We start from the raw sequence: 27,935 nt of genomic DNA, 5'->3' as shown, positions 1-27,935 counted from the left end.
TCAGCATAATGTCGCATCCTGATTACCAAACCCAGAAATCGGCCAGGACCGCAGTGATCTCAGCCAGATGCTCACGGCCCAGCCAGGCACCAGAGGGGCCGGGAGCCCGGGGTGGCCTGCGGGCCCCCGCCTGCAGGCCCTGGGCCAAGGTGAGGGCCGCGGGGAGCCGAGCCGCCCCCAGGCCTGCCGCAAGCTGCGACGAAGCCTGGGGGCACCCCGCTCCGGCGCAGTTCTGGGAGCGGTGGGTAAGGGGGGCCAGTGTGGTTTGTCACTGAGGCGGCTGGAAACAGGGTATCGTCGACGAGCGCTCAGGGTCAAAAGGTCCCTGTGGCCGCAGAGGCGCTTTCGGCAGGGCCCGGGCGCGGGGCCGAGGCGGCACCGGCCGGGCGATTTTTGTTTCCCTTCTGCCGCCAACGCTGGAAGGGGGAGACGCCCCGTGCGCCGCCGCACCTGTCACGGCCGCCCGGCCCGCGCCCCCCCCCCCCCGTCCCAACGGCCGCCGCGCGCGTCCAACGGCCGCGGTCCGGTCCGGTCCGGTCCGCAGGGCTGGGGGCTCGCCCTCCCTCCGCGAGCACCGAGAGGGCTGCAGAGCAGGGAAGATGGCAGGGAGGAGTTTAGGGAGGGAGAAGAGGGTTCCTGGGAAAGGGAGTGGGGGAGAGAGGCGCTCCGGGAGCGAGCGGGAGGGGGCTCCGCAGGCAGGACCGGCGTCTGAGGAGAGCGCGCACCGTGGCGAAACTCGCCGGCGCCAGGCGCTGCACAGCCCGTTTGTACTGATTTCTTCCCAAGCGAAAACTTCTTGCGGCGTGAAAGCTCAAACCAGGTGCGGAGCAGCACGGGGCGGGGGGAGAGAAAAAGGGGGCGCGGAGCAGCCCCGCGCCCTGCCCCGGCGCCGCCGAGGAGGTGCGAGACGCTGCCCGAGTTGGCAGCGCGGCTGCTGCTTAGAGGGCGAAGAAGGTATTTCCCCGGCAGCGTGGCCTCCCTCCCTCTTTCCCTCCGCCCGGCCGCCCCTCCCTCCGGCCCGCCGCCCGCCCTGCCGCCGGCCCGCCCTTCGCCCCGCCGCGCCGCTGCTTCCCGGCTGACAGGTGCGCGCTCCTCCGCGGCAGCAGCGGCCCGCTCGCCCCCGCCTCTCCCGGCCCCGGTGCCTGCCCTGCGCCTTCACCAGCCTCGGCTCCTCCGGCCCCCGCCCGGCGCTACCCTGGATTGTTTAGTCCTTGGGAAGCTGGTCTGGGTCCAGGTTTTGCTTTGATCCTTGAGAGAGAGAGGGGGAAAAAAACCAAAGAAAAACAAAACCTGGAGACACAGAAAAAGGCTCCAGGAAAAAGTTTTGGATGGGATTATGTGGAAACTACCCTGCAATTCTCTGCTGCCAGAGCGGGCTCAGTGCTGCCTTCTCTCCAGCGGCGCAGCCCGCGCCCGGCGCTGGTGAGAGACACCCGGGCCTCGGTGCCGCCCCGCAAGTGCCTGGTGCGCGTGAGCCCCTCGCCCCGCCGGCCAAATGCTCCTCCTGGGGCTGCTCCTGCTGACATCTGCCCTGGCCGGCCGGCGGCCCGGCGCCGCCGCGGAGTCCGACCTCAGCAGCAAGTTCCCCTTCGCCGGCGCCAAGGAGCAGAACGGTAAGGCGGCCCGCCGCGGCCGGGCGGGCGGGGGCGGGGAGGCACGGCACGGCACGGCACGGGCCGCCGGCGGGGGCCGCCGTCGTTTCCCAGCTTGCGGCCGTGGGGCTGCCCCGCGCAGGGAGCCCGGAGCGGCGGGGGGTGCGCTTCGTGGCCGGGGCGAGACCGAAATGAATGAGACTTGGCAGCTGTGGTCTCGCTGGGTGCTTGTCACTGCGGGGAGCTTGTCAGCCGCGTTAAGGGCAGCCCTATAGGTAAAAGGGCACTGGGTAGCCGGCTGGAGGGGAGCACGGAGCCCCGGAGCCTGTTTGGAGACTCCCCTTTCTGCGGTTGCAGCGCAGTTTTTTGTTTTTTTAAATCGCGCACCTTCGTACCCTAAATGCTTAGCTCTCAGGGGTGGGTTTTTGTGTCTGTGCGCAAATGAGTGGTATTTTGTATGGGCTGGAAACGAGCTAATCCTGCATAGGAAATGAGAATTACTTTCAACTTTAAAGTGTACCTGAAATGTTTAGAAAACTCTCAAATCCAAGTTCCCTTGGGCTGGGATTGTGCAGAGTTGGAGAAAGACTCCTTTCATGCAGCAAGGGCAGCTTCAGGGTGTGTAATTTGCTTAGCCTCTGAACTCCATATGATTTACATTATTCAGATTTTTAAGCGCCTTTCCTCTTGATCTGTTATTATGAAGTCATTTTAAAGAATATTTTACAAACTGAAACATATACTACATGAAACCACGCTTAGTGTAGAATATCTAAAATTAGGGCTGTTAGCATACATTCATGGAAACCATGGTGCTTAATAAAAGGAAGGAGTATTTTGCTATTTTGCATGTCAGCTAGAATGAGACTTCTCCCTGGGCACAAACTAGCACAAAAGGCCAAGCTGAGAGCTCCCAAAGTAAAGCAAAAATGCAGATTCAAGGCTAGTTCAATTCTTTCAACTTAGGGCTCCCTTGATAAAAGTATTCTGTGTCATATCTTTTAACAGAAAGTGAAGATTCAGAGACTTTTGCAAGCATTATGAATTAATAGACTATGTAGTATGCTATCAAATGTAGCAGAGAGATTACTACTGCTGTGGCTTGCTAACATGATGATATATGGCACCTGCAGACCGCCAGACCTGCTGATCAAAGAGCAGTAGAGGGATCAATCTCTAATCAGAGCAGCTGTGAAGGGCCCAAGGAAAGTGATCAAAAGAATCAGAAACCCAGCTATTCTGACAGGAAACCAATCAGACTTTGTGCACAGTACAGGAAATCATGTACTCTGTATGAGGAAAGAAAGCACTGCCTTTCTACTCCTTCCCAGTTTATCTGACTTTCAGAGTTTTTAGGGCACCAGATTGTGGCACTAATGTTCTAGAAACTTGTATTATTATGTTTCATGCTATTTAATTCACATGGTGTACGTGTGAAGCTTATTGACATACACAGAATTACCAGTGTTGAATTCTATCAGTCTTGGAAAGAAAGCTAGCATGTTGTCAGCCTGCCGTAGGAGGTTTGTTATGTGATAATGTAGCTGGACCTTAAAAGGGCACCAAGGTCTAACGATGGGAGTACAACAATAAAGTGTAGAGGGTAGGCCATACAGGACAGAAGTAAGACTAATGTAAATTGGTGTAAGTATGTGTGACACAGTGTGCTCAATTCTGTTCACATATATCAGAAATGCAGCTGCCTTAGGTCAAGCTTCAACTGGTTTTCAATGCAATTTGGCTTGCTGTAAGATACAGTCACTATGTCTTATAACCTGGAAATCCAGGAGAAAGTTAGTGTCCTGAGCTGCATTCGTGGCAGTTTATACCTTACTACAATAAGGATCTGGACTGTTGTTGACTTGAAATTTGCCTTCTAGTTGTACAACTGCTAAACTTATTTTAAAAATAAATACAAGTTTAGGTACAGCTAAGTACGAACCTCTGACTTTTCTTAACTGATTTTAATTATTTGGGGGATCAGCAACACTGGTCAAACCAGTTCTTACTTGATTTAATTAGAGTGATTTTTACACTCTACTGCAATCTAAAGATTGTATAGCTTTTAGCTAGAGGCAGGTTAGAACTCCCTGGAGTTTTGAATATGAGAGATTCAAAACTGTTCTCTTGCCAAATAATCTTTGGTCAGGAGAGAGGGAGATTTTTCATTCACACAGTCTACAATAAAAACTCCGCCTTTGACTTGTAAAACTGCTAAGTGGCCAAAAAGTTTTGTTCTAGAATGGATTACAGTGTTACTCAACTGTACACATGGGTGCAATAGCTATTCGTTCAAGGGTAATGCTGAAGATGCCCATGACCAGTTATTAAGTCAGTGGGACTACTTGTGTGACAAAAGGTAAACATGTGCTTTGGGATTTGGAGCTTTTTTATTGATTAGCTAAATGATTGTTAACTTCAGAATCACAATTTGACTCAATTCGCTTTATTTACTAAAGGTAGATGTGAGGAGTTCTCTCGTTTCTGTTGCATAGTGGGTGTCGTTTTAGGTAGTGATTTCCTAGTGTAAATATTTCTTTGTAATCATAAATTAGACATTCTTAGAACACGGTATTTTGCTGCTACCTCCTAAGAATTCAATGTGATGGTTGCTGTGGGGCCCATATAGCTTCATTTGAAACCACTTAAAACTACCTCCTTGTTTCTACTGGCTCTCTGTTCTAGTCAGATTTTCTTTAAGAAAAGGTATATTTGTAAACTCTGCTTGACAGAGACTTTAAATATTTCTCTCAAATATTTATTCAGTTGAATTACAAATATAAACAATAAAGATAAATATGAATTTTTCATCTGGAGGATCAAGGAAGTTTAAGCAACCTTTTTTTGGAAACTGAAGTAATAGTAAATGATGTGCATGGTGATAGCTCCCATTTATCTGGATGGATTTTGTTTCCACAGTTCTTTGTCATATTCAAAAACAGATTATGCTTGAACGGGCTTTTGGACTTAGTGAGCATTGTCAGTTCTGTTATGACTATCTGATGTATTTTTTTATGTTTTTTTCCACATTGAAATAAGGGTCAAGAAAAATTGTTCCCTCAATTTTTTTGAGGCACAAAGCCCACAAGTCCCTCGCATACTAAATTTGATTACTTGGATGGTTTACTTTTTATTTTTTGTCTAGTATAGTTCTTACTATTTTCCTTCTGCTTTGGAATACCATTTTTTAAGTAATTGTTTCCTCCTGTTTATGTAGCTTCAGTAGTGTCTGAGGGGGCTTTTAATGGTTTGTGTAATGTGAATGACTTAACTCCAGTGGCCTAAGTGTACCTGCTTATGTGATACTGTTAATCTAGATTTGGTCACAACTTGAGATGGTAGGAGAATCTAGAATATCTGAGTTCTATTTTCTTGCATATCGTAGGAAAACATGATAAATGTTCAAAGTAATTCTGCTAAGCTACAGAATTCGGGTGTATGATTTCTGTGAGAAATATGAGAATGTCTTTATATGAAATAATGGAAAAACTACTGTCAGGTGCCTTAAGCATTGAAGTGGCACGTACATTTGAAGTGTGGTAATAAACGGCTTCAGAAGGCCAACAAACTGAGGTCAGATAGCAATTCACCTGAACCAGCTAGTTAGATATATTAATTCTCCTGCAGTCAGTTGCAAGTGTGAATAGCAGTGAATAAAGTTGCTGAAGTAAATCTTACAAAACCAAAGCACTTATTTGATTTCCATCACTTATATAGCACAGATGACATGCCTGCCTTTTGGTAGATATTTAGTTTCTTGTGATTTTCCCCCCCTCCCATAAATGGAAGCTCTAAATAGTCCTAAACTTTTGCTAATAGATTACTTCATGATGCATTTCTTAAACCTTCTGAAATGGAGAAGACTTAAGCTGCTTGGGGAAAAAAAAAAAAACAAAAAACGCCCTCATGCTGGAGTTTGAGACTTGCTGGAGTTTGAGACTCGTGTCAAACAGTATCTCAGTCTATCCTTGGGAAAACTTGGATGCAGCTGGCACTCAGTGAGCAGCGGGAGTGCCAGGGGGCTTCTCTGCTCACCTGCCCTTATGCCTGGCCTCATGTGCTCTCTCACATCTACCTAGAGGACACTCATGCTTGTGTGTCTTCAAAGGGAGCTTGCAGGTTATTGGAAATGGGGACAAAAATCACAGTACAGAATTTTTTTTGATTGACTTTCTTTTAACTCAGTCTTCCAACACCTGAAAGAACTTGTGGCTGTCCAAGTGATACAACACGCCAAATTCTTTAAGATTAGAATGTCAGCATTTCACTCACTTTAAGTGCAGTATTTTGATGGCAGAATTATTTGTGGTAAAACAACATACCTCATAGCAGTGGGAATCAATGCCACTGGATCTAGCTGTGTGGTTGAATGCCGGTACAGTTTGTTGACTTGTGCTGGATAGCAGGTTTTCTTCATTTTGAGAAGATAAGGAAGTATAAAATGTGAACGCCAGTCATCTTAAAGGAAACTTGATAGTGATGCAATTCTTCTGAAGTTTAATCTATTTCTGTTCAGTCCAAACCCTGTTATGAAACATTCTAAAACCCCTTTCCTGGAAAGTGTAGAGTTGCACCACATCCTCTTTTGATTTTAAGCAAAATCATAGCAAATTAGAAGAGTTCTTCAACACTGCAAAAAATTGCAATGCAAGAAAGTTTTTAAAAACTGGTTTCTTGCCTATGTAGTTGACTTCCAGCATACTGTCTACCAGTGAGCAGAGTGATACTTGAAACTTTTCCTTTAGTCCTGCTGCTTCTCTTGGTTGTTTTCTCTTAGGTAAAGGTAAGGGTTTAAAAAGTACAGAGCATTTTCTACTTGTTCCAGATACTTAGGTGTTCCAGCCTTCTGGTTTCTTTGTTAAACATCTTGAATGGAATTTAAGGGAGAATCATGTAAAATCTATTTTTTGCAGTAAACCTAATCTTATTAGGTTTGGAGATCAGAGTTTAAAGCTTTGTGTCTTGTTGTTCTGGGGTTTTGGGGTTGTCTTTCAGGCAGATACGAAGTTTTATGTCAGAGAAAAAACACAGTGCATACCTTGGGTAGCTGACAGCTATAGTACCAAGGTGTTGTTTTGAACTTTGCCTTCATATAAACGTACAGTCTTTTATATATACAAAACTTAATCCAAACCTTTTGAATCTAATTTTGCCTAGTCAACATGTAATAGCAAAGTACAGCTTTGCCTCCTACAGCAGTGGTTTTGCATTATAGCAGAGTGGGGTTTGGGTGGTGGTGGTTGTTGTTGAGTGGATTTTCTTTAAGCTCTGTCCTGTAGTTCCTGATTACAGGAGAGAACGCACTAAACAAGCTCAGTTTCCCTGGAACTAAGTATACTCAGTTTCTTTATAGCTCAGTGCTTTAGTAGAGACAGCCATGTTTTTGCTTTTTAGTCACAAAATATGTATCTTGCAGAATATATTCCATGGTGTATAAGCTTGTTGGGCACTAGCCTGGACTGTATGTAAGTATTTTTCAGGAGAAATATGTAAGACTTGGAAAAAGTTACACAACAGAGAATGAATAGAACTAACATGTAGAAATGCAATTATTTTAATAGCACTTACGTGTCTGTATGCGTGCTTAGTTGTTTTGGAGTTTCTGAGAAATTAATTATAGATTAAAACTTACTCAGCGCTATCAGTCCCTGTTGGGAAAACTTTTGCAGCTTTTGTTTGAATCTGAGTGCTTTTTTTTAAGCAGGTGAATGAAAATTCATAATATGCTACTATGAAACTAAAATATAAATTTCACGTTTTCTAGAGGCTTAGTTAGATAGTTGGTTATTATTTTAAGGTGAAAATGTCTGGAAAACCCATGGAAGTCATAGCCTTAGTGTTCATCTGTCTTCTGATCTTGTCTTCTAAACATCCTTGTCGGGAGATTTTATAAACTTATCCCCAGTGTTACCTCACGTTGATTTGCTCTTAATTTCATGGTCCTACAGAGCATGCTAAGCATTTATTTATTTATTTATTTTAATGTGAAGATATCCCTTCTTACAAGGCACATGTACAGTTGTGTCTTTGCATGTTTTTATAACCTGATTCTACATAAATTGGTGAGGTGGGTGAAAGAGACACAACAGGAAAGATCTTCAGCCTCTTGTGGAGGAATTCTCTCTACACAGTATAAAAAGTATCAAAAATATTATGTAAACAAAAGCGGTGAGCACAAATAATTCCTGAGAATAATTCTGGGATCTTCCTAGTCTTCAGAATTAGGGTAGCAAGGGATGTCTTTCTTCTGAGGCTAATTTAATTCTGTTCCAGATACTTAAAATTTTTTGTTAAGCATAGCCATAATTTGGACTTGTATGTTCATCTTGTATAGGTGTGACAGTACAAGGAGGCTGTTTGGCCTATCTTCACTGCAGGTTCCCCTGAAGTCTTGTGAGTGCATGCAGCCTTTTAGCTCATGTGAATGTGCTTTTTACCTTAGCTGACTAGAGCATGAGGGGAGCTGGATACAACTCAAGTAAAAAGAACTCATCAGCTGTTTAATTCAATCTCTTTAAGCAGCTGGATTGTTATTTCCCTGGATGACTGTTCTCATTCAAGCTGGGCTAATTTGAGACTAGATAAGTTAACTCTACAGTGAAGATATGCACAGTGTTAGTCACTTTTTTTTTTTTTTTTTTTTTTTTTTTTTTTTGCCATTTCACATGCAGGTGTTGGTGCTAAGGAAGAAGAATATGAATTAACCTCCAGTATACTGGAGTCCAATATGGTACAGGCAAGAACAGCATTTGCACATGAAATAAGTCTATGTTCAGAGGTTATTTACAGTACCGTCGCATTCTTTTATAGTAGTGAGAATGGGAGAGTTGCAAGGGAGTAACCAGTAACACCTTATCTGTGTGTTTTCAGTGGCAACATGCCTTTTTGTGAATGAATCTTCATGAATTATTCATTAATCTTGCATTTCATGGTTAATTCATTCAAGATATCATTATAAACACAGATGTTTTAAGGAGATTCCTCTGTGCTGTAGAATACCTCTCTTCCTTTATTCCCCCAAAGTTCAAAACACTGAAATTGCTCCTTGAGTTTGTTAAAGTAGTGTCCAGACATAATTCACATTGGGGCACCATTATACTAATTTCTTTACAATGCAAGATGTGCTCTGATTCTAAAGAAAGTCAGATGAAGGACAAGGTGAAGGCTCTTCTGAAGAAAAGAGTCTGATGGCAGACTCATTTCTGTGGTAACGCATATGGCTGGTGTTGTAATTGGAAGGGGAACTTTTTTTAAGTACTCTTTTCTAGATGAACGATATTGCTACTTGTATAGCTATCATTTTACATTCCCTACAACGCTCCAAAACTCTACTAAAGGAAAGTGAGGGAGGCCTTCCAAAGTTTCAGCAAATGTCTGGCATCACTGAATAACTTTTGGATACTGGATTTAAACTCCCTTATCACCCTTACTCAACTTTTCTTGAAATGTTAAGTATGTCTGTCTGAGGAAGAAGTAAAAATATCTTGGGAATAGGAAACAATGGCTGCTTGTGTTTCCTGTACATTTAATTCCTCTTCGCTTTGCTTTTACTGTCAGATTATGAATTGGTAATAAATTACTTAAAAAAGTGTTGGGGGGAGGCCAGGCATTAGATGCTGTAGTTAATTAGTGAATTGGTTCTGTAATCTGATAGATCAGATTCAAACTAGGTTCAGGCAATAAAAGGTAAAGGATTGGTGCTCTTATTGTAGTTTCAGTATTCTACATCTTTAGACCATTACTCAGTTTGGCACATATCAGCAAAGGTGCGAGTTTCTGTGAAGGAAAAGTCCGGGTGTAAAATACCAGGGAGTGTTATATTTGAAGAGTAAGTTGCCCTGGAAAAATGTTCTTGGAGACACTCTCACAATACCTTCTGTGTCAATCTAGAGCTGTTAATCGCTCTTTGCCACTTTCTAAGCATCATTGGTTTAAAAGCACAGGAAACGGGGAAAATGAGTTTGCTGAAAGAAGTCCTGATTTATGAAATAACAGATAATATTGTTTGTCTTAATCTTTAGTTATAGTCTTTTCCAGAAAATTCAGTTGCCCAGTCTTAAAACTGTTCTTTGGGGAGTTTTGTTTTATGAACCATTGCAAGGTAGCAAATAGATTATCTGAAATGTTTGATTTCCCTGCTGTACTTCACTGTGTAAGCATCTGACTCCCTCCACCCAGGTCCGAAACAGTCAGAGTACAAGTCCTCATGGCTCTGTGTTCCTCCTCTGATTGACAGGAAGCCAGTACTCATTTTATACAATAGTTAAGCATTTAAAAAGACATATGGCACAGGAAATTCTTTTGCTGTGTGTGAAGGTATGGCATTTCCAAACTGAAAGTATTGTTCTGACCATTTCACCGGTAGTGGTGGATTATATGAGGCCAATTCCATCTGCAGAGAGTCTCTTTCACTTGCTTGTGGTTCTGGGGCTCATTCAAATGCTCTAAAACAAAATAAAAGAAATGGATGTAATAACTTCTTTATGGAAAAGTCATAAAAAGCTACAGGGCCATGTAAACAAATTGGGTCATTTACAAGATGTTTAAGTGATGGATATTCGGTCCAAATTCAAAGGTGTGGATTAGGTTTTACAATCATCTTGACTAAATCTTGCCTTCAACAAGACTTTTTTTTTTTTTTTTTTGCCAAAATGTCTTTTATATTATAGATGACAAATTTACAAAAACAATTTTTGAAAACACTTCAGAGTGAGATAGAGAACTTAGAGAACAGTAGTATAATTTGATTCTTTTCTAGGTAAATGAGGGCCCTTTCTAATAGGCATGGTTACACTTTAGAGCTGTTGTGGAACTTTGTAGTGTTCCAGGAGAAAATAAATTAAAACAGTTTCCTTTCTGGACTTAAACATGCCTGAACTAATTACAAAGCAACCGTTTTGGCTTTCTGCTGTGTTCATACAACTATGTCTGTACAGAACAGCAGTGACTGTGACAAAAGTAAAACTGCAGCAGTCACAGAAACCGATGTTGGACCAACCTTAAGCACGGAACATCTTATCTATGGTGCATCTGCTCCCAAGACACTTGTGACGCGTTTCATCATTTTTCAGAGAGCACTGAAAAGGCAGAGTGCAGAAGAGGATAACTAATATTATTGCATACCAAAATACATTCTGTAGGATTATTTATGTGCTTCAATGTAAGCATAAGCTTATGTATGGACAATTTTCTCAAGTTTGGGGAAGGGGTATTGGTGTCAGCTAGTATGGGGCGCTTTCATTTTCCTAAGATGTGGTTGCTCCGCTCTTCTGTTAACAATGCAACTCCAACCACATTTGATAACTCTTCATGCACCAAAATCTGAAGATCATTTCAAAATGAAATAGCTGCTCAGTGCAAGTTTTGCATTAGTCGCAATGAACTGTGCATGGCTGAGGCTATCTATTTTTTTATACAGTGCTAAATAATGGGTTGCTGAGCCATCTTTTGGCATGATCTTGTAGCTATGAAAATTGTAATTGTTACATGGGAAATGTATATGTATCATTATACAGTATTTGAGGAGGAGCTCCAGAAAATGATTCAGATACAGTCTGCACAGTATGATGCAACATTTGAAAGGTTCATATTTATATTATTGGCAAACATTTTGTATTTTTAAAAATATAGTATTAGAAAGCATTATATCTTAATATCTCAAGGCTTCAGCATCTTACTACTTAGTGTGTCTGACGTTATACAAACAGACTAGTATCTGGAAACATCTGTTTGCGTAACTATAGTGGACTAGAAAGTGAAGTAAAGCTTTGTGACTGAGAGCTAACAAGCACTGGTTCCAAAACACTTGCTTTCTAGGCAGGGAGATGAAACCATACCATCTGGCCTTACCTAAAGGGGTACATAGATTAATATACATGTAAGAGAGAAATGTGTGGGGATATTCCATAGTCCAGGCTTCTCCAGTGCTTGTGTACTGTGTAGGCAAGTCTGGGACTTTTTTTTCCCTCCTCTCCTCCTCCTCTCTTCACCTTTGAGTTACAGTTTTTATTTTGTCCTTCTACTTAAGCTTGGTAATCACCAGTGAATTGGTGCTACTTTTTAAAATATGACTACGGATTCTCATTGGACCAGCTTTCTCTTCTCATAACAAGTTTGTGATCATAAAATCGTGTATGTTTTTTTTTTTTTTATTAGCACTTACCTAGTCTTAATTTATGATAACATTTATGCTCTCATTTCTAGTATAAATCTCAAGCACTAAAATAGTCTTTCAGTCTCCATGGTAAAAAGACTTTTTTCACTTTCCTTGAGAATTTCCTTTGGAAGTAAAATTGAGAAAGTATTTTGTTAATGCCATTCCTTGCTATTCTAACCCTGTTTGTGTCCATCCCACATTTGATAATTGTGGTAAAATCCACAGGCTGCCTCACTGGCATCTTGCTGGTTAATCTGTCTTTGCTAAACTTTTTAAGCATTCCAACCTCTCTAGAGTTGCACACTTATTTTAAATTATAGCTAGTAAAAGAAATGTTTCCTTCCGTTCCCTTCACGCTACTAGCTGTGGAGTTTCTTGCCCAATAGGTACCGTAACGCTGCAGGAAAAAGCTTGTTCTGGACTGGTGACATATCCAGTATCTTGTCAATCGTATGTTTAAAAGCACATAGTTAGAAAACGAATAACAAGAAAGCTTGTGTTCTTTAGAAGATGAGTAGCATTTCTGTTGTTTGATAGTTAATGAAAATCAGTAATGTCTGTTACCAGTTAAAAGCATCCACTCTGTCTTTGGAGGGCATAATGCATTTGTTTTGTAAGAATACATACTTTTGTTCTTACAATGTGAAATGATTTCCAGTTCTCCTCGTATGGACTGTGGTGTTCTCACCCTTTGCTTCCTTGGCATACTTAGTGACAAAGTGCTTGTGTATACATTTTAATACACATTCTCACGTACAATTTCTGCAAAAAAAAATATATTCAAAAATACCTGACCTTCGTGAACATTGCGGATCTACAGTCAGATTATAGAGTCTAAAACTCTAAAGTCTAAATTCTCTAAAACTTTCTACTAAGCACTCACTATATTTCTCATGGTGCTTGTTGGTATGGCAAATCACAAAGGATTTATTTGAAGAGTTAGTGCAGCATTGTTATTACTTCTTCTGAAGTGGAGATTGAATCTGTGACAAATGGTATCGTTACTGTTAAGGATCTTTGCCAGTAGAACGTTTCAGAGATCAATACAATCTCTTTACCGTTTCTAATATTTATATTAGAGCCTTTGTCGCATAGGTTGCACTGTCATAAAGTGTTGGGAACAACCATCTTTATATGTTTTCCTCATTGGGGATGTTTATTTTATACCCGATTCTCAGAATGTGCAAGAAGAAGGTAAATGGGAAGGAAGGCAGGTGGCTTAGCCTGAGTTCAAACAAGACTGGCAGTGGAGTTTTTGAGCAACTTCATTAACTTTCAGCTTGAGGGAGGACATGGAGACTGCCTTAAATCTTACCTAACACACCTTGGTACTCCTGAGTATAATGGTGAAGAGCTCTGTTTCTTAAATTTGTATCCAATTTACAAAATTATCTTACTGCTGGTGGGGGAAAAGATGGTTTTGTCTACTTGTCAAGTAGAAATATAAACATGTTTCTAAAGTACGTTCGTGCCTTATCAGCGGGAATCTTATAAATCTCTGATTTGTCTCATTAGTCAAGATACACTTGAAGGTGCTGTGTAATAATAATACCTAATGAAAGAGTAAACATGTTTCTGTATTGTTACTGCTTTTAACATAATAACATAGCCAAAATTTGGATATTCTGAGCTATTCGCATTAGGGAAAGAAATTGGTGATGGGACTGTGGTATATCTAACACTGTCCGTTAGTTGTACGTTATCCGTAGATTGTCTTTGGGATTAAGTTTTAGAATCTACAACACTTTCATTAAGAATACTGTTTCAGAGTTGGAACACTGCCCTTGCATAAAGCTGAGGTCTCATGCTCATTATTTAAAAACAAAACCCCCTAATCTTGTTAATGGTTCTGATTCATCTGAACCTTTAAAAATACTTCACAGTAGAACGGAGACTTAGTTTTCTTATGGACAACTTTAACAGTACAACATTTATTTCTAGCAGCAGTTGCTTTATACCTAGTCTTTAATTACTTATATTTATAGTTACGTGCACTTGTATGTGGCTTATTCTGACATTTTTATGTATGTGGGTGCTTAATGTTTGTTTGCTCTAATTCTGTTTATTGAGGTAACTTCTTGGGTTAGACTGACTTGTTCAGTGTTTTTTTTTTTCTTTTTTTTTTCTTTCAGGAAGTATTTATTTTAATCTCCGTGTTCATTGTTTGCATTTCATGGATGAGAATATGTCATATGTAGTTTTTAAAAAGCAAGAATCTCTTGTTTTGAGTTGACTTAGGCAAGCAGTGGTTAAAATTGGAGATAGAACTATTTCAGTTTTATTAAAAGGAGTTTAAAGAGATCCCCAAACATATGATAAATGAAATAATAACATAAATAGTATTGTATGTATGTATATATAAAGTAATGTTAGGTAATATGACAAATAATATTTACATTTCACTTTCATTTTCTGGGGATTGTGAAGAAAGGATTCTTCCCTGTTTCTCCACATGTCAGCTGTTGTAACATTCATTTAATTCCAGGGAAATAAGGACTGTTGAACATGTGTAGCATAGCCCAACATGCAGTTTGGATGTGGCTGATATGCTCCACAGAGGGATAATGTCTCATCTGTATGGCTGCAGCTGGTTCATTCCATCTGGTTTTGGAATTTGCATGTGCACCCAGATGTTGCTACTGAATACAGAATAGAGTAACTGTTGATTTTTGAGGCCTGTCACCTCTGCCTCTCTTGAGGATCTTGGAAAACAACTATGGAATACGTTATTTTAAAATGAATGGATTTATAAATAAATAAATCACTTTTTTTTTTTTTTTGACATCTGCTACATTGTCTTGACTGGCTCAAGACTTCAGGGACAGCTACAGTAAATCTTAGGTTTTAGTCACAGGTAGCCTGTTTCAGTTATATTAGCTCCTTTCCATCTTCATTTTCAAAGACATTTGTTACTTCAAGAAGTTAAAAATAATTTGATAAGAACTTTGAACTTAAAAAAAAAAATCCTTCTGCCTTCACATTAAGGGAGAAAGTCTTTTCTACAGTTTGCGAAATAATTGAATGAAACTGGATGTATTATAACACAGAAGTGGTGTATGAGAAAGCTTTCAGCACTGATCTCCTTTTCCCATTTTCTGTCTACAGGGGAAAAATAGGGGGTTGATATTAGCAGTGAACCACGCTGCATAGAAACTGTCTTTCTATGTATCTTTTTTCTTGGAAGACTGAAAAAGGCTCAAGCACATTAACTCTTTTTTTTTGATGATTGGTAAATGCAGTTGAATTTTTTTTTTTCGTAATACTGTGCATGAGTATCTTTTTTCCAAGTCTGCAGAACAGAGATGTCACCTGATTTTACATATCATGATATTGAAAATAGGTGAATTTGGAAGATTTCACTGTAACTGTCAGGATATGAGGCTGTACGCAGCACAGATTGCAATCTAGTTGTTACATACAATGCAATATAGTGGCTTGCTTTGTTCTCCTGTGTGCAGAGCTAACTAAGAGTGCTTATTTCAGATGTTGTTCCTCACAATATAAAATTCCCGTATGATTTTGTTTGAACAGGTAGCTTGTTTTTTATCATTCATTCTGCCAGATTATTCTGGTACAGGAGCTTCTAATGCTTCACTAATAGTTTCCTGAGGCTGGTTTGTTACAGAGCAACATTGGCAAGTCATTGGCTTTGTATGTGCTTTATTAGCCCATAATGATCAACTTGAATGGAGTTGTACATTTTCAGAGAAAGAAATGAATACTGTGCCATTTTCTCTCTTGCTTCGCGTTGATCAAAGAGTTCATATCCTGGGAGCAAAGAGAGAAATAAAACTTGCACCTGTTGCTGTTGTTCATACTAAAGCATTCTGTAGTGTCCTACAAGTATTTAGATGTCTGATGAAGCAAGTTCTTGGGCTTTTTATCTGTATTGGTTTCTCAACATGAGCATACTCTTCACTCTTTCTGTTTTATTCTTGCGTATCAAAATCAAAATGCCAGAAGCGGTGCTTTGAATTGCTTGTATTTTGTGTGGCTAATGTGTGGTTTTAAGAGACAGCTTTGTACCAATAGTTTTTATTAGTTTAAGTAAGAGCAAATGATAATAAAATTAGGTTTAAAATCAGGACTGAAGTATTTAAAAATCGAAACTTAGTGGCAGTGGAAAAATCTTAGGTCTGTCTCTGAGAACTCTCATGATGCTTTTTTTCTCTGGCACCTGCTTATGTCACTATTAAGAACTTGATCCTTAGGAAAAAGAGAAAATGTAACAAACTGCACAGTGGCACATTGGTGCTAAGTTAGATTCAGTGGAACCATATTTTGCTTGTGTTATTCCTGGCACTTTTGAAAAGAATGATTTCATAATGCCTGAAATGTTTCTGAGGAGAAACAATATTGCCATCAAGACCTCTTTGTCCTTCTTTCCCTTAACTTTTAATCATTTTTAAGGGGTGAGGAGCCCTGCTGAGAGCATGCATTGCCCTTCATACTGGTAAGCAATAAATAGGTATTTTTTTGTCAACTTAAAAAAAAACCCAAATAGCAGGAACATACTGTAACACTGTTTTTCAGGAGTTGCATTTACAGTTGAGAGTGCCTATGTTTATAAACCGTGGGGAGGCAGTCCTTGTAGGAATCAATTATTGCAATTTGCAAGACTGCAAAAAAGCTCATGAGAAGGCAAGCCAAACTAAGTACCTAAAACTTTCAGTAACGACAGTAGTTTTGTCAGTGAGCAGTGAGTGTCATTGCATTGCTGTCCTGATAGGCACAGTACACCAGAGTTTCTAGATACATACACAACCAGTTGACTTTTTAACTCCCTTTATTATATTTTAAAAGTTGCTTTTTGAAAGCAACACCTAACAAAGTTTTTCTTGTTTTTAATTATGATCTCTGTAAAGAAAGTTTATTTGAGTCTGACTTCATTTCTGATTGAAAGCTGTCTTCTAGCTGTGATGAACCAAAGGACTATAAAAGTCAGTGGGTGGTTTGGTTAAAGAGGAAGCAGTGGAAAACAAGTGCATTACTGTGGTAAAATGATGGGAGAATGAAAGAGAAGTGGGAAAGAAATGCAGGGGGAACCATTTTAAGGTCTTGCAAAAACAGTGGCTTTGGTCATAATGAATTCTGTGGGTGTGTTTTTGTTGTTGTTATTATTTTTAATAAACTGAGCCCTAGGGGAAAAAGGGTGTGATTCAGACAGTGGTTACAGTGTTGACTTGAGTAGAAAGGTCAGCAGTTTACACCTTTCAAAAAGGATTTTGGTCAGATGTGTATACACCTTGCGATGGCATAACAAGGAGGAAGAGGAGCTGTGGTAATTCTGTGGCTGTGACCTTCACAGTCTTGGAGCTCTTGAAATCATCTTATGCAGAATTAAAAGTCAAAATGGTCAATATGTGACTTTCTGTGCTCAGCTAGCATCTGCTGTCTGTCACAGTTAAAGAAGGGCTAGGGAGAAGAGTCTTGCAAGCAGCTGGGGTAGTCTGCGTTTGGACTCCTGAAAGTTGGACAACCAACAAATCAGTCCCTCTCTTCAAGATCATTCGATTGTAAAAGAACATATCCTAAATGTAGTATGATCAGCTGCTGAAAGGACTGAGCTCTTATGTTATTGCTACATTTTGTGGCAAACAATAGGGAAGCTCCTTAGGAAACTGTTAAAAATAGTTACAGTGATCAGATGAAAACTATAACACTGTCTTGAAACATCTCCCCCACCCCTCCAAACCATGCTGTACATAAGATGTATAGAGATGTCAAATCAAATGTATATCAGGTTCAGCAAATAAATTCTTTCCAGATCTTTTCCATGGAAGAATATTATGGATGATTTTCACTTAGATACTTTCTCTGCAGTGTATAAAGAGGTGCTGCTATGATGCTATCTTTTACAGTCCAGTGAACACTCGGACTTAAAATAGAAATGGCAGGAGCCAGGTAGAAGTGATGTTATACAACAGTTAAGGATGTCTATAGGCAAAGAGGATCTAACTCTTAAGAGTAGGCTTTCATTTAAAATGGGTTCCCTTGTCTTAAAATCCCTGCTGTTTTGGAATTTCCTTCCCTTCCAGAATTCCACTCAAAGTCTTCTGTATGTGATTCAGCAACAGCTAAATGACAACTTTTTTGCAGTCCATCAGCTTCTAGCTCTCTGTCTGATCCTTTTCTTTTTTGTTGTCTTTTGAAGACATCATCATGGTTATATTATCATTATCTGGAGGATATGATAAAGGACCCTAGAGCTTGGCTTCTGCAAGACTACCCTGAAGGGACTGCTCATATTTTAGACATAAGCAAATAAATCAGAACACTTAAGCTAATATTATAAAAAAACCCTCTACTCTCACTAAGGGGCTTGTGAAGGAGAAGAGGGTTTTACCATACAGATATCAGGCATCAACAGTGAGAAGGATTTAAATGTTAAGGTATTTTTTAACATATTCAGATGATGGTGTTGCTGTATGATGCAGTTACTCTGCTAAAATGTACTATTGAGTTTCTAGACAGAGCTCAAAGGATTGTCGGTACCTTCCCAAAGTGGTTTCAACTATGTAAAATGTGAGTGAGAATACATGGGGACTTTTGCATTTGAAAATGCTTAATGTACTTAGATGCCACTGAGCTTTCTCCCCTTCTTCCCTTTCTTGAACTTTCTCTATCTTTTATAAAAGAGATACAAGGTTCATTGTTCCTCGTACATTTTTCCCTGCTTCTTCAAATGTCTATTTGTGAATGCAGGTTTGAGTAAGCAAAATTATGTTCAAAGAGATTGTCTCTAGAAGAGTAGCGCTCTTGATAGCTTCAGACACCTCACTGTCTTTCTTGTAATGCAAAAGAATGTTACTTTTTTAGTCTTGGTAAAGTTCTCTTTTCTTTCCATAGCTTTCTCATATATGCATGAATTACTTAAAGATGTCTCTTGAAAATTTTAATATCTTGATCTCACTTCAGAATGTTACCAAATGGTGATACTGCCACCTCCAACAACTGATATATAATTCTTCAGGCTCTTGCTATACATTAGGCTTTAGACAGTGTTAAGTTTCTGAGATCCATGCAGAAATCTTCTGAGATCATTAAGTTGGAATACGTTTTTATTGCTTCCTTAATGCAAAAATAATGTCAGGGACTTCGGTTAATGATAGCCTATTAGGGTAACATTTCAGTTATGTTTCTTAGTATCATGATGTCATGCAGGTAATAATAAAGTGTGAGTTACTGAAAGTGCAAGGTCTAACTATTTATCCTGTTGTGTTCCTGTGACTAAATTAAATTTAGCGACTGCTTGAATGTAGGCTTCCAAAGAACTACAAAGTGTTAGAGGAAGCAGGTTTGGAGAAGGTGTGGTAGTCTGCTATCTGTATGGGTGCTGAATATGACGTGATGGTGCTCCTGTGTCATCTCCCCCTTGGGCTGGAGGCTTTAAATGGTGACTGAGTTCACCTACCACTTGCTGCGGTAATAACAGTTGCTTGTTACACTGCTCTGGCCAAATTCAGATGGGAGAATTGCCCTTGGTCCCCATAAACTCATTCTTAAGCACTTAATTTTCTTGCTGTACAGTAATGCCTTTCTCATGAAAGCTGCTTGAGAGCAGCTTCTATTTAATTACTTTGAGTGGATCCCCCCCGCCCCCCAACACACACACACACGCACTTGGCTCTGTAAGAATGGATACAAGAATGCCATTCTCTTGCCTAGCCTTACATCACATTGGATAGACTGGATAGACTGGATAGTATGGTTTGGGATCTTCCCAAGAGAGATGTGATTAAATGTCCATTTATTATATTTTATTATTAACCTGTTGTGGAAACCATAGAAGAGGAGTCTGTAACACTTGTGGCACTGGGATTTGAAAGCAGAGCTAAAATATTTAAGAAGGACAAAGAAAACAGGACTTATAAGCAAAACAGTTCAAAAGCTTGCTCAGACATGATTCCTATTTACCAAGAAAATTTCAAAGTTAAGAATTACCAAATTGAGTTCTAAAACTGGAATTATTTTAAGATGTGGAATTGAGGTTTAATTAGCTCATTAAATATTAGACTAAGGAGAAGTCAAGAAAGTTATTTTTGATTGTACTCAAATAGAACTGCTGTATTTGAGGTGAAACAATTTTATTAGAGGTAGGCAAGGAAAAGTAATTAAAGGTATGGAATAATACGTGCATTTTGAATATCATCGATGGTAATGAGGCCAAAAGGGAGAGATAAGGTTAAGTATAATGCTGTGATCTACATTACTATAGATTAAAAGAAAGCAGCAGCAATGTAATCTGTGTGCCAAGGCAAATCCCGGAGAAATATCTGGGAGGTAATAACAGTCATACCAGGCCAAATGAAAGGTCTGGTAGCTCAGTGTGCTGTGTCTGACAGTACCTAGGAGGAAATACGGTGATGCTTCCTTGAGCTATTCTCCTGTCTTCTAGCAATTTAGTAGTCAGAATGTTTTTGAGATGGGGGTAGAGTTTGGACATTTGGTAGGCCAATAGCTTCTGAAACCTTGTAAACTTTTGATATCTACAGTTTACTTTGGTAAGGAATTCTATAGTTTAATTACATGCCAGATAGAGGTACTCCTTTTGTTTGCTTTGAATGTACTATTGCATCATTTTATTCAATATCACCTAATTCTTTTCTTTGTATGCTTACTGTTTTTAGATTTGGCATGCTGTTGTTCTCTTTTCATTCAGGTTTAGAAGTACTGATCTGCAGAGTCTCAACTGGAAGCTTCTCCAGGCTTTAGATCTTCCTTATTGTGCTACTACAAACATGTGCACACATATACATACAGGCGTTGTGTGTGTGTATATAGTAGATACACATATATGTGGGTGTATAGCAGATCTGTATAAAAACATAGGTAGGGAGTATGTATCTTCTGGTTTTTCAAGTATCAAAAAAACATTGGCAACAGTATTCAAGATATGGGTATACATGGATTTATGCAGTGATAATATTTTCTCTTTGGTTCTCTGTTGTTTTGCTGCATGTTCTTATATTCAGTTTTTCCTGTTAGCAGTATAATCCTGTTCACAGTAGGACAGACAACAGCTTTGTATGTGGGAGAGATGCTGAGAAACTGTTTTGAGCATTGTGCTCAGATCTGGGAGTGATGGGAACCACCGTGATAGGAAGCCATAAATTTCACCAGAGTAAGCTGTTTCCATGCTTCACTTAGAGTATTTCATTGTTAATACTGGTAAAAGATGTCATTTGGATGGTGGCTGTAAAAATGAGAAGTAAATTTTCTCAAGTGTTCTTTCTGGAGCATGAAGTTGTGGTGTCAAGTGGTGTTTTGTTTATTTTGGCCTTGTTTTTCTTCCTGTTGCCTTTTTTTCCTCTTTATAAACCTTCAGGACCAGGATCTACCCCTCCAATAGGCAGCAAAGAGCAGCAGAGACTTTTTCTTCTACCTTCCTGGCTCACAAAAGGAATGGGTCTATTTATTGAGTTTATACGAACAGCCCTTTTAAGTACTGCCCTCAGCAAAATGCAGCTTCCTAAAGGAAGCTTGGAAGCAGCATGGAAGTTGGGATTTGTTTGCCACTAATGTGAGGGAAGGACATGTACATGAAGGCATAGGAATGCTCATTTTGCATAATGTCTAGAGAGATTTGCCTTAACGTGGTGGTGGCAATAAATCATTCTTGTGGATTATTTCAACCCCACCATGTGGAAACTAGATAGGGGTTCTTCAGTGTAGTCAACCACCCTTAGCTCTTACAACGAAGCAACTTCCCTCCCCTTCCATACCTGTAAGAAAGCTTACTAGTGATTTTTACGGGTATTTTCATATGTTCTCTTAACCTTGTGTATGATAATGATTTTTTTCTTTTAAACAAGAACATGTTCTAATTTTTTTTGTTATTTTTAAATGAAGAAAAACAAGAACCTTCAGAGTACTAGATACTTCATCAGCATGCATTTTTCTGGTTTCTCTTGAGCCGGTATTTCTGTGTCATTCTGTTTTTAGGAATGTGTTTTTTGACTGCAACTGAAATAAAATAAAAATATTTGTTCTTAGAAAAGTTTAATAAAGAGAGAACCCGTGCAGTTCTGGCTTCTGTGCTCTGAAGTTCTGGTTATTGTACAAACAATAAATAACAGGGATTATTTACTAAGTAGATGTTAACCACATCAGGTAGATGTGACAAGATAAGCACTAGGTAGTAGCAGCTACTTGCTGCCTCATGGTATCTTTCCACAGTTCCAGACTTACTGCGGAGGACATAGCACCATTATGTTTAAATTGTAGCATTTAAAGTTCAGTTTTAAATTTACACCAGGAAGGTAAGCATTTCTATGTTTGGGAGGTTTTATGAGAAATAATCTTCATGATTATCTTCTACCTTTTTCTCTTATTTTTTAAAGATAGTTTAGCAATTGAGTTATTAGTTGTCTTGTTTTGTTTTTATTTAATGGATTCCTTGAGGAGGAATGAACAGACAAATGCATGTCATGCTGAAATTTTGTGTTTGTCTTCAGTAGTGTTGGATCACTGTATTAAGCAAAGTCTCCCTTGACTGCAGTGATCCAAGCTTGTTTCTTACTGAGATGTGTAGCAAAAGGGACTGGTGTTCCTGAGGATGGTGTCAGTGGCACACCAGCAGGTCCCATCTGCAGGAAACTCTTTGAGGGAAAAGTTGCTTGCTGTGAGATCTTTTTGGTTGCTGCTAGATACAGTACTTATCAGCTAGGCCTTTTCCCTCAGTCTTCTGTATCTCTCTTAGGAAGGGCTAAATGCATTGGGGGAGGAAAGAGGAGAAATGGATGTTTGTTGCACTAACTGAAGAAAGCTTTAATAACCCATTTCATTTTTTTCTTTATTTGGAGAATATTATTTGGCTTTATTCACTAAAGTAATTGACTTTATATGAAAATATAGGCCAAAGTGATACCACACTAGGTGAAACATAATAGAAATCTCTGATCTTACTTGGATTAAATTGCTGGTACTTCCTTTTCTGGCTCACATTCAACTGTGCCTGTGAGCGCAAAGGAATGGCATGTATTTATACATTTGTAAATAAGATCCCACACATTTTCCGCTTGAGAACATGCTCTCAGACCTTTTATGGTCAGGAAGGGGTGTTTCCCTCTCTCTGTGAGCTATCCGGAGAACTACACTTTTCCAAGTATGCAGTTCAGCAAGTTATAGGTGGTGATGCTTTGTGAACTGAGTTTAAATGAAAATCTTTTGTGGATTAGAAGTAGAAAATAAAGTCTTTTTATAGTAAAACATACATTATACAGGTTTTTAACTCCCAGCTTCTGCTAAGTTGAATTGCCTCATTCAACTTTACTGCTAAAAATAGCAATTAGATCAAGCTTCCATTGCCATGTTTGTTCTTTACAAAATGCCTGTTTACCAGGAGAAATCCAATTGATAGTTGCTTATTCGGGGATTGAACTCTTTCTTGCTATTCAATGTCAGTTAATCATAATGGATGAAAAAACTGTAGCAACAACATTCTTAGGATAATTGATTTTGTGTTTTTAAAAATCTAGGTGACATACAAAAATACAAAGAATTATAACTACTCTCAGGCCTATTCTTTCACTTCTAAAAGAAATTTCGAATTCAGTTTTAGTGATATTGTTGAAACCCTCAATGGAATGCAGAATACTTAAATGTCACTGCCATAAAAACCACTACTAGAGTAATACAGAAGACACAAATACAATAGCTCATTGGCTGGCTGGCTGTTGTACTAAGAGGTTTTAAAAACTTTAACAGTTGATGAAAAAGAAGTTTAAAACAAACTACATGAAGAAGAATAATCACTTGCTGATTGCTAAAAGGAATAGTCTTCAAAATTTTGACTTAATTTCTGAATAACGCTTTCTGCTGAAAGATACGTGAGACTTGCCGTTGAAGTGTTTTTTCAATTTTTGACCTTTTTAATTAGGTCTGGCCGTAATGTTCTACTTGTTCTGATGTTAATTGTACTAAATGTGTCAATATAGGTAACAAGAATATATTTTGAATTATAGTACTTTTGTGCACTTTTTTATATTCAGTTTTTATATTCAGTTTGTGCACTATTTTATATTCAGCTAGACACCTGTGATTAAAAATAAGCTTAAAGTATTTGGGAAGCTTTGTTTATTCTATTCAAAAACATTAATTGCATCTGATGGCCAGTTTTATTTTTCTTAGATTTCCTTTCGTCATATGATTTTGCAACGCCTTGTTGCATTCTTGAGTTTAGACAACGGAGGTCTAGATTTGCAGTCAGTGGAGAAGTCTGAAGGATTTGTACTTGTGCTTAAAATTGTGTGTTCTCTGCATCAGTAGATATAAACAAGAATTTAGGCAAGAATTAAATTCCCAAGGTTACCTTGTAGATGCTTTAATAATCTGGTAAGCTTTCTCTCCAAGGCTGTGTTCTTGCATTAACCAATGTCTTTGAACATATGTAGTAAAAATTCTCAAATGTTAAGTAGTAGCTGTATTTATTGCTTCTTGCAAATGTATAACTCCTTCTACTGTAAATTTTGTGGCACTTTAGTGTTTGTCCTTAATAAGGAATAAAGGATTGGCTGTAAAATGGGCTACTTTGGGTTACAGCTCTCGGGTTTTATTTTAAAATAAAAAAGAAAGGGGACGGGGGGAGAAATGATATGACATCCAAGGAGATCGAATTTGCCAAAGCTGAACTATTGATGTTTTCCTTTCAGGCAACATTCATCTGTAATTTGCTGTATCTTCTTTATGAATGAGCTGGTAACTTGCTTGCTTACCTAACTTACATGTGAAAATGGGGAAAGTCTTATTAGTGAGAAAACAGTTATGTGATGATCTCTTGCATTAAGATGAGCCTAAGAAGTATTTCCTTTTGCAAAGAAGTAAGAATTACTGATGTAGACTTTCTAGGGCACTTATTCAGTTTAGCTTTTCATTACTTTGTGTAAGCCTGGAAATCCCAGTGCCACTAGTTAGTTAGTGACGTAATCTTGAACATTTTTCAGCCAGAGGGAAGAGTCAAAGCTATTACTTAAGTGGAAATAAGTGGGCAGGTTTAAAATAGAGAAAATCAGGCCTCAAGGGGATCTAGTGTGTTCCTAGAGCTCAATTATTGTTGTCACTTAATGCGTTTGGTTATCCCTTAGATATAAGGTATGCAATGTGAAATTACCTGAAGTTACAAATAACTATTTTCTAAACTTTTGAATTAGAGATGTCTTTTTATTGGTGTTAGAGTAAAATGTGTTTTCTGTGAAGTCTCACTCTACAGGCAAGGACTGTTTTGCTGTTTTCTTTTCTCTCTCCCTTTCCCCCCAAATGAATTCCTTTTTGAACTGTTTTTTCATTCCTTGTCTGTTATGATTGGTAGCTCATTACATAAGTTATTGTTTTCTCTTCTGCATGGTTTTATAGTAGATGTTGGTGAATGATGTCATCATTTAGGGCAGGAGGATGGGCAAGGTGATTTCTCAAAGTTACTGATCCCGGCTTTCTGTTAAACATGCTCCCCAGTTAGCCATACACAGTATCGTGAACCTAGTTAATGTTAGTTTTAGAGGAGACTCTCATCCATGGCTTGGGAGGTCATTCTGTTGCGATAGCCATAAGAAGCACTTTATTCCTGACCTGGAAGCTCTTCAGAGGGGCTCTGTACTCAAAGCTAAGCTACTCCTTAGGTGCTTGTCTAGGTCAGGTTCAAAGTGTTGAGCATCTTACAGGTTCAGATTTATTTCTTCTGATTTAGTGAGTAGTGTTGCCTAAAATGTTAGGCTGTGTGTTACGTTAGAGCCTTTCAAAATAGATGTACCTGCATTATGCCACTGAGCAGCGGGCTTCTAGCAATGTCAAATACATTAGAAATTGAAGGTAGAAACTAGCAATTTGCACCTGACTGCCTGTGCAAAATATCAGGTTGCTTATTAAGCTGGAGAGCCCCGTTATCCTTGCATCTTACCTGTGCTAGTCTGTGATCTGTCCTCATGTAACATCAGTTGTTGCTCTGAACCATACAAAGGTGGGTTTGGTTACTTAAAGACCACCTGTTGCGTTGAATATTGAAGCAGATGTCTTCCTCTATTACCACTGAAGCTTGCAAAAAATGGTATATAGAAAATGAAGGAACAAAACTCTGCAGTTGTAGATTTATCCATGAAAAAGCTCTGTAATTCATAACCTTATTAAAAATTCCAGTGGCCCTTTCCTACTTAATCTGATAGGCTTTATTTGTAGCTGAGAGCGCTAGTTGTTGTGACACCAAGGGGTTAAAGTTCTTTCTTGATTTTTTTCGCATCCCTTCACCTTTAAAGCATTGGGTCATTAGGGATTTTTTTTCCCCCTGAAATTAGGATATGAATAATTCTTAGCTTCCAGAGCGCTGAAATTGCATCATCCAAAAAATGTAATAATATTTTGATGACCATTTGTGCAGTTTTCTTCTTCTCTCCAATAGCAGTATGATCTGCTTTGTATTATTGTTTTGGAGTACTCTTAACAGCCTTTTTATTATCATTGTGGGAAGTTATCAGAAGTCTTTCATTTAAGTCAGGAGAAGGTAATCCAGAAACCTTTCTTAACAGGAAATACTTGCTATTTCACTTGCAGTGCAAAAGGATTCCTGTTTGCTGAAGAGCTGGGTCCTTCTGCAGGGTGGAGCTAGAAGGCTGCTGCATCTGTTACCTGCACAGCTCCCTTCAGCTTTGCCTGTTCAGAGTCAACCTCTCTTGCATTCCCAGCAGACAGTGACTGGGCGTGTGTGTGTGGGGGTGATAGGCTGTCGTTATTAATACTTACTGACTACCTAAAGGTCTGCTCTTGTGTACGCCCAGAAATACTCTACTGTCCTGACAAGCTGAGGTGATGCTTTGTTTTCACATGAGCCTTCTCCAAATGCGGGTGTGTGTTTGCCTAACTTCCAAAAAGGCTTTATTTGGTAATTAGGCTGTATGTTATGCACATTTATGTAAGTGCGTCCTCCACAAAATATGGTACTGGTTCCTCTTGCTTCTGATAAAGAACTCTGCTGCTTGTTTCTCAAGCTTAGCTCACGACAGGAGAGGTACAAGCTCTCTCCTTTTCCTGAGGGATTTAAAACCTCATGTCTAAGAACTCTGGAGAAAAGCTGTGGTATGGTGTTAAAGGATCTCTCCAGGAAAATGTCATCTGATGAGTTTGAACCCATATTTGACAGAGAATGGAACTGAACTAAGGCTTAAATAGTTCAGGTGCTGGTTACCTATGAGGGTGTTGCTTAAGAAGTGGAGTAGCAGAATTGCCTGTTCCTTTCCCTTCCTTATTTGTTTTGAAAAGAAATGAGTGCCTTGGGATCTTCAGAAAAAAATTCTGACCACCTGTGCATCTGAGTGGAACAGCTTTGAGCTGTCATTGAGGCCTTTGAAAGAAGAGGGATTTCAAGCATTTTTGTCTTTAGTGTTTTATTTTCTTGAGTTTGCTCTTTCCCTGGTAAGCATACTGACTTAAACTGATCCTTTTTGTTGTTATTGTTCTGTTTTGTTTAAATCCCATTTTTCTTTCCATAAGCCTAATACAAGTTCCTGGATCCCCTTGCAAACCATGAACCCAATATTTAGGTATGGCAGCGCTGAAATGCACGTGTTGTTTTTACCTTCCTCTAATTATATTTTTACCCTGTGAAATTCTGATTTCATACAGTTCTTCTAAAAATTAGTAAATATTTCTGCTTTTTCTGATGTTATTTTTGAGTAAAATAACAATCCATACGTTTCATTTATTTTGCAATGTAATATGTAAGCAAATGCTTATGGCAGTCTGTAGAAAGAACAGTCTGTATTGGGGAAAGAAGAAGCACAGAGCTATGGATCGTAACTTCAAGAGTTTGGTTTATAGAGCTTTGTTATCAAGGAGCTTGTGAAGATATGTTCATATAGTAAAGTTTTATTGCATTTAAATTCCTAGACTTTTATAATCCACATTTCAGTATCAATGGGTAGACAATAAGCCTTGCTGCTGATGTCCTGCATTTCTGATCATTTATTCCACCTGATAAATACAAACTTAATACAATAGCTGTACCATAGTCAGAATTAGTCAGGCAAGTCAGCCTCTTTTTCCTTAATAGACTGGGAGAGCTCCTGAAGAAGTCCATTTTACAGCTTATTAAGAACAAAAACTAAACTTAGAAAATTTTGCCTGTGCAAGAAATAATAAATATGGATACTACTTAACTCTTAAACTCTTTTGATATACACATTCAAAGATTGCATAAACAG

The 27,935-nt window shown here is 39.2% G+C and overlaps 1 protein-coding gene across 1 annotated transcript in view; it reads left to right on the top strand.

The window, feature by feature from the left end:
• Nucleotides 1-868: 868 nt before the first annotated feature.
• PDGFC (platelet derived growth factor C) overlaps nucleotides 869-27,935 on the top strand; it is a 128,907-nt gene continuing 101,840 nt past the window's right edge. Inside the window, exon 1 of the mRNA XM_026120220.2 lies at nucleotides 869-1,613. Within this exon, the coding sequence (XP_025976005.1) occupies nucleotides 1,496-1,613 (118 nt within the window). The 5' untranslated portion in view covers nucleotides 869-1,495. The remainder of the gene's footprint in view (nucleotides 1,614-27,935) is intronic.

This window comes from Dromaius novaehollandiae, chromosome 4 (genome assembly GCF_036370855.1).
Source record: "Dromaius novaehollandiae isolate bDroNov1 chromosome 4, bDroNov1.hap1, whole genome shotgun sequence".
Taxonomy (NCBI): Eukaryota; Metazoa; Chordata; class Aves; order Casuariiformes; family Dromaiidae; genus Dromaius; species Dromaius novaehollandiae.
The sequence above is the reverse complement of the archived record's forward strand: the minus strand, read 5'-3'. Positions and strand labels throughout refer to the sequence as shown.